The sequence below is a fragment of the Saimiri boliviensis genome, chromosome 11 (genome assembly GCF_048565385.1).
Source record: "Saimiri boliviensis isolate mSaiBol1 chromosome 11, mSaiBol1.pri, whole genome shotgun sequence".
In the NCBI taxonomy this organism is placed as follows: Eukaryota; Metazoa; Chordata; class Mammalia; order Primates; family Cebidae; genus Saimiri; species Saimiri boliviensis.
Window position 1 is genome coordinate 115491003 of NC_133459.1, and position 17607 is coordinate 115508609.

At 35.4% G+C, this 17607-nt stretch overlaps 1 protein-coding gene across 7 annotated transcripts in view; it reads right to left on the bottom strand.

Annotated features, from left to right (window-relative positions):
- The window catches only part of ABCD3 (ATP binding cassette subfamily D member 3), an 85712-nt gene that overhangs the window by 14643 nt on the left and 53462 nt on the right, over window positions 1-17607 (bottom strand). For all 7 annotated transcript variants that reach the window (XM_039460793.2, XM_010343838.3, XM_003933284.4 and 4 more), the window contains 12 exons: window positions 17405-17547; window positions 14389-14458; window positions 11036-11105; window positions 10856-10953; window positions 10660-10751; window positions 8849-8940; window positions 8690-8762; window positions 7447-7510; window positions 2170-2247; window positions 1979-2044; window positions 1793-1882; window positions 1211-1330 (listed from right to left, as the gene is read on the bottom strand). In XM_039460793.2, coding sequence (XP_039316727.1) covers window positions 1211-1330; window positions 1793-1882; window positions 1979-2044; window positions 2170-2247; window positions 7447-7510; window positions 8690-8762; window positions 8849-8940; window positions 10660-10751; window positions 10856-10953; window positions 11036-11105; window positions 14389-14458; window positions 17405-17547 — 1056 coding nt within the window. The remainder of the gene's footprint in view (window positions 1-1210; window positions 1331-1792; window positions 1883-1978; window positions 2045-2169; window positions 2248-7446; window positions 7511-8689; window positions 8763-8848; window positions 8941-10659; window positions 10752-10855; window positions 10954-11035; window positions 11106-14388; window positions 14459-17404; window positions 17548-17607) is intronic.

The following is a 17607-nucleotide window of genomic DNA, read 5'->3' on the forward strand; positions in this document are numbered from 1 at the left end:
ACTACAGGTATGTGCCATCACGTCCAGATAATTTTTAAATTTTCTGTAGAGAAAGGGTCTTGCTATGTTGCCCAGGCTGATCTCATTCTTAATATGTAGGTTTAGTGTATGCTTTTGGTTTGGAACCAGTTTAGTCATCATAAAAATTACAGTAGTTTCTTTCAAATGCTTGTTTATATTAGGAAAACTTAAAAATTTGAAGTAACTTTCGGTAGTAGATACTGAACCTTGAAACAAAAACATATACATAATAATGAAGAAAAGGGGCAAGAACAGAATAAAGAATAAAATGACAGGCTAAATGTGGTGACTCACGCCTGTAATTCCAGCACTTTGGGAGACTGAGGTGGGTGGATCACAAAGTCAGGAGTTCAAGACCAGCCTGACCAACATGGTAAAACCCGTTCTCTTACTAAAAATACAGAAAATAGCTAGGCATGGTGGCACACGCCTGTAATCCCAGCTACTCAGGAGGTTGAGGCAGGAGAATAGCTTGAACCCAGGAGGCAGAGATTACAGTGAGCCAAGATCGCGCCACTGCACTCCAACCTGGGCAACAGAGCAAGACTCCATTTCAAAAATAAAATAAAATAAATAAAAATAAAATGATAAAAATTGAATGGATCATTTCTAATACCTTCAGCCATTTCAGAAAGAATAGCCTAAGTGAGACAAAAGAGACGTCTATAGGGAAGAGACATGAGAAGAAATTTCATAAGCCAGCTAGGATTACCTTATATCACTGGACTAACGAGCTACAGTTTCTCTGAACTTTTAGAAAAATTTATTACTGGTATATAGTTGGATCTGCAGCTTTTCCTTTCATGGGTACTGGCAGTATATTTATGAATTTTTCAGAATTCCAAATTTGCACACAAGTTAAAGATTTTCAAGCATTATGATCATTTAAACTAATCCGTACTGAAACAGCTGCTGAATAAAAAAAATGTAAGATGAAATTTTGTGTCTTGATCAATTAAAATGCTGGAACCAGTTACATTCTTTTTTTTTTTTTGCTTTCTTTTAATTTTTTTTTTTTTTTTTTTTTAAAGATGGGTTTTGACCACGATGGCCAAGCTGGTCTTGAACTCCTGACCTCAGGTGATCCACCCACCTCGGCCTCCTGAAGTGCTAGGATTACAGGCGTGAGCCACTGCACCCGGAGCGGAACCAGTTACATTCTTGTGCAATTTCTTCAGAGTATACTTACTGCCATTCTTTGCTTTTCTCCACCACTGAGTACGTCCATCCAATCCTGAACACTGTCCCAGCCTCCTTCACGTTCAAGGATATGACCCAACTGGACATTGTCTAAGTATTCCTTCAGTACCTTTCAGAAAAATGATTCAAGGTGAAAACAAACTTGATGTAAACCAACATTTTTAATCTTGCTTTGTTTTTTAAACTGGAATCACTATACTTCTACTGTCTGTACCACTTAAAAGATAACATTTCAAAAAAGAATGTGGCCCAAGGTAGCCCTGAACCTTTCAGCTCCTATCTACACTAAACTTGACAAAATATATCTAGTAGCTTAAAGAGAGTAACACTATTGTACATAATAAAAGAATGATGGCAATGAGAAAACAAACGATAGTGTAAAAAAAAAGATTAAACCCTCCATATTTAAGCCGAGGCATTATCATCTTACCTCAATTTAGAAAATCAAAATTGATGGCTTTGGAAGGCTTTACAGATTAAGATAAACTACCTGGCATTTAAAATACTTAAGTGATTAAAGAATCTGAAATGGAGTATTTCCAGTCGATCTAGGATATAAACATTCTCTTACTAAGTCAGATATTCCCTTCCTTTTCTGATCTTCTCGTCCATCTGGATATATCACTTGGTCTCGAAGTGTTCCAAGGGTCATGTAAGGTCTCTGACAGTAGTAGAGCAAAAGTCATTAGAAGCAACATTTAAAAAATAACTAAATAAAAAGATCTTTAAATCAAAGATAACTCAAGCTAGGTCTTACCTGAGGAACATAAAATAACTTTCCTCTCTCGGGTTTAGTTAGACGTCCTCCAAAAAGAGGCCATAACTATTAAAAAAAAAAAAAAAAGAGAGAGAGAGAGAGAGAAGGGAGAAGAACAATTGTAAAATTTACAAAGTGGTAGATAGTATGGCAAAATGAGACTGTACAATTTTGAGACCAACTTGACTTACTTCACCAAGAACACGGAAAAGTGAACTCTTTCCGCAGCCATTTGGACCACAGATTAGAACATTAGCCCCAGATCGAACCTGAAAAAAAAATCAGTCAAATTAACATATACTCAATGAACATTTCCTTAGACTCAAATATTAACAGCTCTTGGCTAATTATAAGCCTTCTATTTTTCTGTAAATGTAGCATCAGGTGGAACAGGGAAGAGGTATTTTGAAGGGACCTTTTACTTTGTTTACTTCCAATTTTTACCATTACTTTTTTTTCACTTAAAAATTATTATTGCTGGGTGTGGTGTCTCTCACCTATAATTTCAGCATTTTGGGAGGCTAAGGCAGGAGGATCACTTGAAGCCAGGAGTTTGACTATTCTGGGAAATAAAGCAAGACCTTTGTCTCTACAAAAAATAAAAATAAAAAATTAGGCTGGTGTGGTGCTGCACACCTAAAGTCCCAGCTACTTGGGAGGTTGAGGTGGGAGGATCGTTTGAGTCCAGCAGTTCAAGGGTGCAGTGAGCTATGATGTCACCCAGGTTGACAGAACAAGACCCCATCTATATACATGTATGCATAAATAAATAAATAAATTTATTGACTGATTGATACCAACTTAATCAAGACAAGAAGAGCTAACGTTTAAAAAATTGGGAATTATTGAAAACAATAAATACATGTGTATACACAGTCACTTTTAAAAACATGAAAACGTACTGTTCTACAACTTGCTTTTTTTATTTAACAATATGTCACAGATATTCTTCCAGGTCAGTATATTTTCCTTTAATGCCTCAAGCACCTTTCGAGCATCTTCCACAGTAAGGATTTACTATAACTGATTTAAACACTCCCCTTTGGTTAAATATTTCGGTTGCTGGCATTTTGTTTTGCTCCTCTAGATAATACTGCAATGAGTGTACAAGTCAGCAAGTAAACTTATACAACAGTAAGCAATGTTTCTGTAGATTCAATTCTTAGAAATTACAAGTGTTTTATCAAAATATATGTGCATTATAAATATTGACAAGTGCCACTAAATTATTCTGAAACAATATAAAGATAGATGAGAAAATGTAAAGTGTGGTTAAGTTCTAGGCTTAAGATCTTATAAGTATCTAATTAACTCGGTAAAGCATCAGAAAATCTTAGTTATAATTCTAGCTTACAACATTAAACACCAATGTAACACAATAGGAAAGAAAATATCAGAGAGATATGAGTTACCCTAGCTGGTAATCTGTCTTTGACAAATTTGTTAAACTGGTGAACCTTCTGTTCCTATTATTTAATTCAATGAATATTTCTTGAATGCTCTCTGTCAGGCTCTGTACTAGGCAAGTAGGCCACACTAGTGAATAAAAGAGACAGAAAACAAGAAACCAAAAACCCCTCTATCTTTACTGGTTTACATTTTAGTGACAAGAGACATACAATGAAGAATATACATAATATATAAGTTAAATAGTGTATCAGAAAATAAGCACTTTGGAGGAAAAAACGGATAAAAGGAACTTCAAAGTAGGTGAGGGAAGTTGCGTTTTTAAGGTGGTCAGAGTAGACTACTGAAGACGACAACTGGGTAAAACTTAGAAAAGGAGTGAATTAGGATTTAACTATAAGAAGATTGTTCTAGCCCCCACCTTTACCCATAAAAAGCTGGTGCAAAGGCACTGAAAAAGGAATGTAGCTATCCTATTCAAAAAAACAGAAACAAGGCTGATTTTACTGGAAAAGCATGAACAGGAAGGAAGAACAGTAGGTAATGAGATCAGAGAGGTATCGAGTAGGGTAGTGGCAGGCACTGAAAGAACTTTTTCTGATAATTAAAGAATCGTTTTCATAGACTTCTTTTTAAATAATTTCCTTATTATATAAAATTGAATATACTGAATGTTCCTCATAAAGCAAGGTTATCATATAAAATAACCATACTCTACTGCAACAGCGATGCCATTAGGAGGTCCTAAAGTTCAGGAAGTTGGTTATTCAATGGTTCCCTGCTACCATGCTTTATGTCAGTAATGTCGGCCATATATAAATTCTCTGCTCCTAACTGCTCTTTGCCGTTTACAGGGGCATCAATGTTCCTGCCTCCAACAATACCCTTCCACATTATTTGTTGCAATGTACCAGGAAATCCCAAAACCAGGTTTGTAATGATGTGTATAAATAATGACCAGACTTACTAAAATCCTGAGTTATTCTTTTACGCTCAAAATCAAGCCTGTCTGACCTACTCGGCATTCACTTTACTCCATGGCTTCTGGCAGTGTTGAACAAAACTTCCAATTATGATGTCACCGATGATAAGCCAGTGATAATTTTTCTACGTTAAAAATTTATAAGTATATATTTTTGTGGGGTTAAATTAAGACTAAAAGCCAACAGTAACATTTACTGAAAATAAAGTTCTTAACAGCACTGTATTATTGAGGCTCCTAGAAGGCTTTACTCGATCAACCAATGCTTTCAACCACCATATTTTTACCAATAAAAATATACTCCCCAAATAATACTCCTTGATAAATCCTACTTCCCGTAAATGTATCATAACAAATCATCAAAAATTCTACACATAAAGTAAAAGAAAAATTATATAAAAGTATGGTGTTAATGAGGATTGATTAGTTTTTAAAAACACTGTAAGTATGCCTTACTGAAAAGGTAAAAGTCTTAATAAGTTATGAAGTACAGTTTTGGAGACAGGGTCTCACTCTGTAGCCCAGACTGGAGCGTAGTGGCACAGTCTTCACTCACTGCAACCTCTACCTCACTGGCATAAGTGATCCTTCCACCTCAGCCTCCTGTGTAACCAGGACCACAACTGTGCACCACCACACCCAGACAATTTTTCTGTATTTTTCATAGAGACGGGATTTTGTCATGTTGCCTAGGCTGGTCTCAAACTCCTGAGCTCAAGCAATCCACCCACCTTGGACAAAGTACTATTTTAATCCTCACATTGTAACCTGCAAGCTGTTACCTCTTTGGGTCTCTCCATTCTGCATACCTCCCAGAATAATATCTAGACAGAAAAATATGGCTTTCTAGGAAGTTCATAGTGGAAAATGGTACAAAATCTCATATCCCAAAGAAGTTTTTATTATTTGGTTATAATGTAACCCAAAAGGCAAATTAATCATGAAGTAGTCAACATTTATTTGAAGGGCCAAGTCTCAGTTTTATTATGCCTCTTTCCAAGAAAAGAAATCTTTATTTTCAAGTAAGTTAGATGAGTAGAAAATAATTAGAGGTTGCAAAGAACTGAAGAATACTTGTCTGCTATAGAAAGGCTATGTTAAGAAAAACAATAAAAAGACAGAATGAATGTGAGAAACTCAAGTCTACTTTAGAATACTTTAAGTCAGAAAGAGATAAGAATTCGTAACAGTGAACCAAAAAGAGGTTAGACAAACAGTTCCGAGGGAAAGAGAAAACGAGAATCACAGTATAAACACCAAGGAACACACTTATGAAGTAAAACACTCCAACAAGTAAGGACAGAGTGGGGACTCAGGACTTTCCAAATGAAACCCAAAAAAGAGAAAAAAACAAGGATGTTTTTAAGACTATAAAAGTAAAATTATAGAAATGACAGAAGTCTATTAAATCCAAACATAAGGGCTTTAAAAGAAAAGGCTTTGAACGAAAAAGAAAGTGACAGCTTTAGTGTGTTAACATCATGACCAAAGATTTTTTATGGGCCATAATCATGATCTATCTACTCCCAATCCCCTTTCTCATTGTATCTCAACCCACTTTCTCATTGTGCTTCAGTCATGTGTGCCCTTATATTGTTGACATATTTGATTTCTGCATAAAGACAGGGTGAAGGTAAGTGGGAGAAAGGGCCAAGAGCCATTCTTTAATGAAGTCTCATGACAGTGGCAATAAAGGAGCTACTGGAAATCAAGTCTGGCTACCTACTTTGCCAAAGGAACATTCAAGAGACTGAAGTACCTGGAGCTATGTGAGAAAACACTTCTGTGATATGTAGAGCCAGTCAATATTTACCATCTATATTGACATTTTCTGTACTTCATCTTGTATTTCCTAGCTGTGGAATAAATATGATAACGATAGAATACTCACTGTTGAATAAGTTCAAAGTACTTTGCATAACTAACAATTTTCATTTTTATGATTCATTGAGAAGAAAGTAGACATGTACTTAATGGAAATTACTAAGAGCAGAAAACTGAAGACTTACTGTAACTGAAGACTCTAATAATTTAAAAACAAATCTAACAAGTATACTCTTTATTTTATGAACTATCAGACAATATTTCTTCAAAGAAAGCAGTAGGAAAAAAATCCCCACAAAACACAAACTGCAGATGGCCATGCACATAAGCATGTGGGGAGGAATTCTACAGCTGTACTGTCCAATACCATACCCACTACTCACATGTGGCCATTTAACTTTAAATCATAACTAAATTAAATTTCAAATTCAGTTTTGTAGCTGAATTTCAAGTGTTCAATATCTACACATGGCTATTTTACTGGATTGTGAAAGTATAGAGCATTTCCATTATTGCAGAAAGTTCACTGGAAAGTGTCATTCTAGAGAAATGGTGTTTAGAATGGGGAAGATAGCCTATATGATAGGAATTATGTTACTATTATGAAGATTTCTGGATCTGAACCATTCATAAAGCCACAACATACATAAACTAGCAAACCTTAAATCTGCAAGTCTTACAAATCATACAAAAACATTCAACTTTTGTCTTTTCTTTTTAATTTGGTCTGCCATATCCCACTTCACTAACAGAGTATATTGAATCAGCGCCAGTATCCACTTAGCATGAGATTTTACTTGTTTTAGGTGAGTGTCTATTTGAAGTGCTACTGTGCTGCTCTTCCACTGTTTTCATCAGTAATAAAACAGTCTATATTTTGTTTTTATAGGTACAAATCATCCTGTACAGTCATAATACCAACCACACCATAAGTTTTTTAATGTAAAGAGACTAAAATTATATTTGTGTGCTTAAATATTCATTTCACACTGGAGACTCCAATTTACTATATTTTCTATGGCTTTCTTGACATAAACTTCATTTGCAAAAAGCTTTTGGCAGTAGTATTTGAAATTTTGAAGTCCTGTCAATTAAGAAAAATAGATTAGTGTTTCGAAGACTTACTTTTTAAATCAATTCTGTTGATTCAGAGACTAAGTCAAGCCTTAAAGTTAATTTAAACATTCAGGTAACCTTTTTTCTGTTCACATTTTAAAGATGATTTAAGCTTTTATATGATCACTTAAAAACTTACTTCAAAATTAAGGTCTCGGATCAAAACATCTCCATTTGGCGTTGCTAAAGGAACATGATCAAACCTAAAGGGAAAGTTTAAAAAAGAGAAATACTTTAAAGTATATAAGGAAATAACATAACTCAATACTACCAAAAATACAAATAACCTGATTAAAAAATGGGTAAAGGGCTTAAACACTTAAAGAAGAAATTCAGACGGCCAGCAGGTGTATGAAAAGGTGCTCAACATCTCTAATTATCAGGAGAATGCAAATCAACACCACAATGGCACATCACCTCTCACCTGTTAGGGTGGCTATTATCGAAGAGACAAACCTTGGACATTGTTGGTGTGACTACAAATAGTACAGCTATTACGGAAAACAGTATGGATGTTCCTAAAAAATTAAAAATAGGACTACTATATGATCTAGCAATCCCACTTCTGGGAACATTTCCAAAGGAAATACAATCAGTATCGCAAAGAGAATCTTTCGCCCATGTTCAATGAAGCATTATTCATGATAGTCAATACGTGAAAACTACCTAAATGTCCTTCAAACAATGAGAGGATAAGCAATAGTGTGTATGGTGTGTATATATTCACACAAAATACATATTCACACACAAAATACAATAGAATATTATTTCACCTTTAAGAAAGAAGGAAACTGGATCATTTTCAACAACATAGATGGAGCTGGAGGACATTATGCTAAGCAAAATAAGCAAGACATAAAAAGAGAAACACTACATGATCTTATTTGTACGTGAAATCTCAAACAGTCAAACTCATAGAAGTAGAGAGTAGGATGGTGATTACCAGGGGTTAGAAAGAGAGGAAATGGGGTAATATTACTCAAACAGCACAACATTTCAGCGATACCAGAAGAATAAATTCTATAGATCCACTGTACAGCATAGGGACAATAGTAGAAAATACTGCCATCATATACCCGAAATTTGCTAAGACACATCTAAATTAAATTCTCATCAAACACACACAAAAATGGTGAGTATGTAGAGGTGATAGGTAAATTAATCAGCCTAATTTCACAATGTATACAGATATTCAAGCATCAAGTTGCATACTTTAAATATTAATATATACAATTTTTACATCAATGATACCTCAAAGCTGTTTTTTTAAAAATAAAAGCAGAAGTAATTTTAAATACTAGGCAATTGTAAGCTGAAAGAGAAAGGCTGTTATGAAATTTAACAAACATTTATGGTGCTAAAGAACCTTTTTTGGTACGTACTTTATAATGTTATCTGCATTAATGATTTCACCAGCACCAGGTATCAAGGGTATGACTTGTACTCCTTCAACACCTTAAATGGAAAATAAGTATTAAAGCATCATGTTATGTCAGCAAAAAGTTAAAATTGTGACTTTAAACTGTGACACTCATATTTACCCTTTTCCTGTTGTGAGACCATTGTGCGCTCATATTTGCCATGATTTAAATCCTTCAGTACTTGCATTAATTCTGTAATCCGAGCAGTAAAACTAAAATTTTAGAAAAGGAAACCATAATCAAAACTTCAGACTACTGTCACACATCTTTTATTTTATATGAACTTAATCAAGTTCCTAAAATTGTAATTTAGTGTAAATGAAGTAACCTAAAAGTCTCACATAAAGTATTAAAGACAGCATGTGTGTTTTATTACGTTTCAGTAGGAGAGGGGGAACATAGGGACGAAGGAAGAGGTTTCTATAGGATACTCAACTTAACAGAAACTTCATTAATAGGCAAGTCAGACAGTTATCTGCAGAGAATTTTCAGGAGGTTTCTCTTGGATACTACAAAATGACCGCTACTAGTATATTCCTTAGACCCAGGAAGTATGGTCTCTGAGCTCTTGCTGAAGTAACCTATAAAGCCATGTATAATGTTGGTCTTTCTATCCAAGGAAGGCATTTATTAAATGTATGCTAAATACATGCTGCCTCCCTCAAAACAGGGAAAAATCTTCTATTTTACTCTCAGGAGGGGAAAGATGAAGAGTTCCTATCATTAGATAGAAATCACTGTGGCAATAGAGAAAAGTCAAAACTAACGACAAGAGGTTGGAGATAACAAAAATGACACAATCATCAAAGAGAAAGTATTCTGCATTGAAGAAGAAACAGAATTTTTCTCTGACTAACAAGCAGAAACCTCCTAAAAGAAACTTTGGGAGGTGACTAATATGTTTATAGTCTTTATGGTTTCACAGGTGTATAACTTATCCCCATATTCATCAAATTGTATACATTAAATATGTACAGTTTCTTGTATGTCAATCATGCCTCAATAAAGTGGAAAAAAGAGAAAGAAAGGGGGCAGGAAGAGGGAGGGAAGGAGACACACACACACACGAGAGAGAGAGAGAGAGAGAGAGAGAGAGAGAGAGAGAGAGAGAGGAAACATTCTAAAGGAAGAAAAGCACCTTATATACCATGAACTGTAAAGGCGTAAGTTAACAAGTAGGAAGAATGTTAATATTTTCATGACAGAGACTCTACTCATAGTAGTTAACAACTTCTATATTGACAAGAAGACCTTAATTGCCACAGGAGCTAAGAAGGAGGAAAAAGAAAAATACGAAGATGGATCACAGGCCTCGGAAAGATATTAAGTCATCACATTTCTTCAGGTGACCTAAAATTTATGGTGTTTTTTATACCATACTATGCACTTTATATTGGAGCTTGAAATACTGAAATCTTCATATTTAATTCCATTCTATAATCTAAAGATAATTTTACTACTAGACAATAGGACTACATTCACAAACACACCTACAAGTTAAGGTCTCATTTTTTCCCCATTAAAGTCAACTTCATTTCTATTTATGTTTTGCCAGGCTGCCGGTATCAAAGTTCTAAGAAAAAAAGGTATGATAGAGTATAAGAAAACTCAAATGAGAAAATTCTATTCATTAACTTAGTTTTCTATAAATTAAGAAAAGACTGTCAGGATTCAATATTTCCCAACTTAGCAATTACCAGAGTCCATGGGGCAAACAATTTGAGAGTCTCTAATCTACTGTAATGCACAAACTAGTTGTCTTCAAGAATCAAGAAAAATTCACCATCAGAAAAATCTTCCTTAATTTTTTATCAAAACCACCTTCTTAGAGTAGGAAATGTTTCCCCCTGAAACTCAACTGGGTATTATCATTAAGGATAATATATTTTTAAAAATTATTTTCTGCAACTGCTCATTATTACTAATCTTACCCAGCCAATCTAGTCATTTCACGCCCAGCCAAAACTATTCGACCCAGAGCTTGAGACATTCGCAAAAGCATCCTTCCACTTTGGTAGTAATCCTTAAATTAAAAAAAAAAAAAATTAGTTTTTACTTATAGTTCTATGACTAAAAATTTGGCTTTATTTTTACTGTTAAATTTCCATTGTATTCTCATCACCTCACCTCTAGAAGTTCCGAATGTGTACTCTTGAGATGTCGCGGATGAGACAAATCTAAGAAAGGGCGGCTGACAACTAGGTAACCGACCACAGTGGCAAGGTCTGAAACCAAACGGGTAAGATTTACAACAGTGACACGATTTCACCTTTTCCACAAATGTCATCTCTTTCAAAATATACTCACATTTGGCAATAATGCTATCAATGAAGCCCATTGAAAACCGAAACAAAATGAAATTATGTAGGTGCTCCACCTGGCAGAAAACAAAAACAAAAAATGTATTTTTCTATGTATAAAAAAATGAATCTACTGTGAGGATAAAACAAACTGTATAGTTCATTTATTCAGCAGATTATTTACTGAGTGCCTGTGATTTCTGTTTATATTGTACATCACACTTCACTGAGCACAATGCTCATCACAAAGCGGGTGCCAAACACACACTTCATGGAACCATTTTTATGCAAACTGCACAGAAATTATGTAAACAATTTTAACAATGCTGTTTCTCTTGCATGCAGTAGCACAATGCTACTGTAGTCACCATACCTTTGGATACATATATCCCAAAAGAGAACGACAATGAAAGCAAAAAGAACAGAGAGATCAACTAGTTTGAGTGAAACACTAGCTCTCCACTCAAAGCAAAGCACTCAGTGCTCAAAGCAAGACAAATGGTCTGTGCTTTATCTAAGAGTTGTATTACACCCAATCTGAACTGAGTGATTACATAAATCAGTGCCACACAACCTCAGTTTTAGCTTTAACATGAGCATGCATTCTCTCAAAACTACAAGTCTCAAATTGTTTTTTATTCTAGAGTTATAGCATTCTCAAGGTGTCCATTCACCAGATTATTCAAGGTCCTGCATGATCTGGCCCTGGGCTCTATTTTTAAGGTTATATGCTTCTACTTTGCTTCTTCTCACCAAACTCAATAAATAATGGTTTTTCAGACATGCACCTTCTTAAGGCTTTCCTCTTGCTGTTCCCACTGCCAGGAATACATTCTTCTAAGATATTTACATTTTGTGACTCCTTCATTTTCATGTGGATTTCTGACTAAATGTCACCTCCTCAAGAAAGACCTTGTTCATTCCAGCTAAAGTAGCAGGGCAACAGACCTCTTCATAGCTATCCCTTTATCTTGCTTCATTTTGGCCATAGAATTAATTACTATCTGAAATTACATAGAACATCTAGCTGTTTGAGTATTTATTTTCCGTCTTCTCCACTAAAATGTGGCTTCCTGAGTACAGGGCACCTTGCTAACAACTCGGTATCTTCTGCAACTAGACAATGCCTGGAACATTTATTCAGTGACTACCGTGTGTCAGACACTATGCTCAAGCTGGAGATACAATGAATAGAACAAAGAAGGTCCCTGAATTCATGGAGTTTACATTCTAATGAAAGAAGATAACTAGTAAACAAACAAGATAATTAGAGACTGTAATATAATCATCCTTTCGTATACAAAAGGGGTTGGTTCCAGGACCTCTCTGGATACCAAAATCCACGGATGCTCAAGTCCTTGCTGAAAAATGGCATAGTATTCGCATATACCTGAGCATGACATCCAATATACTTTATTTATTTATTTATGTAGCCCTTGATGAAAAATGGCATAGTATTTGCACATACCTGAGCACAACATCCAATATGATTGATTGACTGATTGATTGAGACAAGTCTCACTCTGTCGCAAGGCTGGAGTGTAGTGGTTGCCATCTCGGCTCACTGTAACCTCTGCCTCCCAGGTTCAAGTGATTCTCCTGCCTCAGCCTCCCAAGTAACTGGGATTACAGGCACCCGCCACCACACCCCACTAACGTTTGTATTTTTAGTAGAGACAAGGTTTTGCCATGCTGGCCAGGCTGGTCTCGACCTCCTGACCTCAAGTGATCTACCCACCTCAGCTTCCCAAAGTACTGGGATTACAGGGGTAAGCCACAGTGCCTGGCTCATCACATACACTTTAAGTCATCTCTAAATTAGTTATAATACTTAATACAATGTAAATAGCTGTTATTCTAACAGCTGTATTGTTCAGAGAATGACAAGAAAAAGATGTGTACGTAAGTACAGACACAATTTCTTTTTCTGAATATTTTCAATCTGCACGTGGTTGAATCCATGGATTCAGAAACCACAGATGCAGAGGGTTGACTCTGTGTGTGTGTGTGTGTGTGTGTGTGTGTGTGTGTAGACATATATGTCTTTATATATATATATACACTGTGTGTGTGTACATATATATATACATATATATATGTATATATATATATATATATATATATATACACATAAATACTTTAAAGGAACTATGATGATTAAAACAGGAAGGAACTGTTGAAGGCCATTTTAAATAGGCTGATCAGAAAAGACAAAGGTTCAATAAAGTGCTAACATGTGGACTGAAAATCTGAAAGATGAGAATAAGCAAGCCATGTGAAGAGCAAGGTGGTGAACTGCAGACCCCCTGAAAAATTACCTTAAATACATTCTACCAGTGAGCCCTCTAGAAGTTCTGCCATGTTAAATACTGATGAGGCAAAAATCCAATTTCTGAAATAATTTAAAATGACAATTTCTTTAACCTCTCCAACTCATCTAAAATATACACTTAATTTCACAAACTTCAGACTTCCACTAAAATGTATGCTCCTTAAAAGCAAGATTTTACCCATCACGTCCACCACCATCCTCCTTAGCACCCTAGATGCTAATGATTGAGCACAAGCACCTAGATGGCATTCCGTGTCTTTTGAATAAATAATGGAATAAATCATTTGAATTCAAATTTTCCAAGCAGCAATTAAATAAAAAACTGAAGTATAACTTTCATAAGAAACAATGTTTATATTCTTTAAAACCAAAAGCCAGCCAACTCTGACCCATAGTCCAAATCTAGCCTGCTACTTGTTTTTGTAAGTAAAGTTTTATTAGAACATAGCCAACACAGCCACACCTACTCATTTATGTATTTTATATATAGCTACTCTTGAGTAGCAGAGCTGAACAGTTGCAAGAGACTATGTCGTCTGAAAAGCTTAAAATATATACATACTATCTTGCCCTTTACGGAAAAGGTTTGCTGACCCCTGCTTTATGTAATAATCTTTATTGTATTTTCATAAATGCTACAGGGACAAATTCTTTCTGTGGGAATCACTAAATTTATCACTAAAGAAGGCTTCCAAGTAATCACTGTAAAAATATACTTAATATTATTTTAATAAATCTATGCAGTTTTATAAATGAGAAGTTAAATATATTGATATGAGTTTTTAACCTCATATGTTATTAGAAATGTAGTATAAAACATTTCACAGCTATTTTTCAAAATATCTTTAAAACTGTGTGTGTATATACACACACACACATACATATACACACATGCATACATACATATGTATGGGGGTGTGTGTGTGTGTGTGTGTGTATTGGCCCCAGGCAAAGAAACAAAAAGAAAACAATAACCAAAAATCAAAACCCTTTCCATAAACACATGAACTTCAAGTGTGTTACCTTACCAGTTTTCGGAAGACTGAGTGGATTGTCTGCTTTTCTCTTTTATTCCCGTTGTAAAAGGCAATTTCTTCACTATTAAAGAAAATAATTTAGCAATTAATTTTAATGTTACTTATGCTTGAAAAATAATTGAAATACAGTGTGCGATGGCTGAATGTTTGTATTTAAATGAACATTTTGTTATTAAGTGCTTATCTGGTACAACATCTCAAGCCACAGCCTATACTTGAGATTCTGCTCCTAGCTCAGCTGATCAGAGCACAAGAATACACCCTGACTGAATCATACACGGGACCTACAATCTATGCCATAGGTATCCTGGCTGGAAAAGATATGCTGCACTAATTCTCAGAAATTCGAAATTAGACAGAGAAAGCAGTTGCTGTGATATACAGAAAGGCAAGGCTGGGACCGACATTTACAGACTTCAAGTTAAATTATAGGCCCAAACAAGAAGGAGATGAAAAAGCAACAGCTAGAAAAGATGGATAGTGAATACTTGACTTACAGCCTTTTAAAGACAGAAAATCAAGCTAAGTCCTGCCAGCTCCAAAGTGCCAGCTCCCAGGAGGAAACCCTGGAACCCCATCATATCCTCAGAACAATGCTACTTTTCATGAGCAGATGTGCATGGGTCCACAAGGACCACAGGGCACAGGGGTCATGATTAGAAAAAAAAAAAAAAAAAAAAAAGCTATTTTATAGATGAAGAAAGGTTCCGTGCAGTTAATTTGTAAAAAAGTCACACAGCCAGCAAGTCAGGGAGCTGAAATCCTAACTCCGATATGACCCTAACATTTATAGTCATTCTATTACGTAAGAATGATGTAAGCTTTCCCAGCAAAGTGCCTCTAATGGCAGAGAAAAAAGAAATATTTATAGAGAAGTCTACAAGGCAAGGTTGAAATATTTCTTTAAAGTCTCTTTTTTTCTTAACAATTTATTTTTTATATTTCTATTTTGAAAGTGACCTGCACTTTTCATAAAAACAAGGTACCGCCTACCTAAGCCTCTTCAAATAAAATTAACTTTCCATAAGGTATGACACATTCGTCACGTGTTTTATGGTTTCCTTGACAAAATGATACAGAGCCTCAGAGTATGAGAATCCTACAATTCTATATCTCTAATTGCTTTTTTAAAAAACTTCCTTCTACCTCTTCTGTACACCTAAGTGTATGGAAGAAGATGAGGTGAGTATTCTCCTCCTGAACTGAGTCGTTTTAGCCTTAATGAAAACAGGATAATGTTTTATCCTGAATGGATAAAACATCCTAGAATATTGATGGCTGCCCATCCAACATCTACTCTCTTCATTATCCTTCTTCCTAAATTAATCCCAACTTTCTTAAAGTTACCTATTCTTTTCCATGTACCCTAATACTTCGGGAATGACCTCAACCCCATTTACTGGGTCCCAACTGGTATAGGCCAGTCACTTTGCTGTGATTGCTTTAGGCACGGTCAAGTGACAATTCCAGCCAGTAAGACATGAGGGAAAGTCAGATGTGGGACTCTTGGGAAAGGTTTCTTTGCTCTGGTAAAGATACACCAGGAGAGATGGCCTCTTTTTGTTTCTTGAGCTTTCTGCAGGAGAGGAGCTAATGAAATCTGTGACTGCTATTGCCATCCTGTGGTCACAAGAAGAATTAGCCTGTGGAATGGTGCAGCATACAAAGCAGGATAGAGCCAAGAGAACCCAACGCCAGAGCTCTGATCATGCCAAGCCTGGAAGTGCTCTGTCTTTTAAGGGTTCTCATGTGAGGCTATGAGTGTTCTTATTACTGAAGTCATGAGTTACGCTTTCTGTTTCTTTCACTAAAAGGCATCTTTCATTTACTTGGCAAATTACCTCTTAGCTCTATTCCACTGCCTCCCTAGAGCAAAACAAAACAAAACAAAACAAAACAAAACAAAACAAAACAAAACAAAAATCCCTATTTAAAACTTGTACTATTTTGGCAACCGAAAGAAATAAAGAGGGAACTGTCATTTGTAAATGCCTGCAGAGTAGAATATTCAATACATATGAGAACCCTCAAAATGACTTAAGGTTGACAGATCAATATTTGAGAACATTTATTAAGCACTTAAAACTGAGCTGGGCTGGGCGTGGTGGCTCATGCCTGTAATTCCAGCACTTTGGGAGGCTAAGGCAGGCAGATCATGGGGTCAGGAGTTTGAAACCAGCCTGACCAACATTGTGAAACCCTGTCTCTATTAAAAATACAAAAATTAGCCAGGCATGGTGGTGTGCACCTGTAATCCCAGCTATTCAGGAAGCTGAAGCGGAGAATCACTTGAACCCAGGGGGCGGAGGTTGGCAGTGAGCTGAGATCACTCCACTGCACTCCAGTCTGGATGACAGAGTGAGACTCCATCTCAAAAAAAACCAAAAAACAAAAAACTGAGCTGGAAGCTTTATATATATTATCAAATTTAATCCTTATTGTAACTCTATATTATCTACCTAAGATAAACAGAAGTGAAGCTATGAATAATTCACTAAAATCAAATACAGGCAATTGATAAGTGGAAGAGGGAAATTTTGAAGCTAGTATGACTGGCTCCGAAGTCCACACTTTTTCTATCTTACATTTAAAATACTCTAGAAAATAGGTAGAGGCACATGCAGTGAGAGTGAATTACTGAGCATTATGAACAGTCAAAATAAAAATATTTGTGGAAAAATTGAGACAAAATTTTCTTACAACACGTATTGTAAGTTGAAATTTGAATTGTACCTTGATTATATCTAAAGTAAAATTAACAGAAAATTCATCAACAGAAGGTATGAACAGGTAAATCAGGAATACTACATGGTTAATTTAAAAAGAAGAGTTCAAAATATTGATGATTATAACTTTACAAAACTAATTTCTTTCATAATGTATATTTTCAATACAACATGAACATTATTACAGTAACAGTGTCACTAGACTTTTTGGAGTCAATTTAAATGACATCAATATCCATAAAAATGAATTTTTAGCACAGCTTTAATGCATTTGTCCTTACCTGTTTGTGATGAGCCGAGAATTAACATATCTATATTCTCCTTCATACTTTTGCTCAGTTATTGTCATCTTACCGATGGGTCTTCTAAGCCGAGTTAGGAATAGCCCCGAAACAACCAAGTAGGCCATCATGCTTGCTGGGCCCTGTCATTATTGGGAGAAAAAGATACACAAAGTTCTGGGATATAACAAATTCACTTGGAT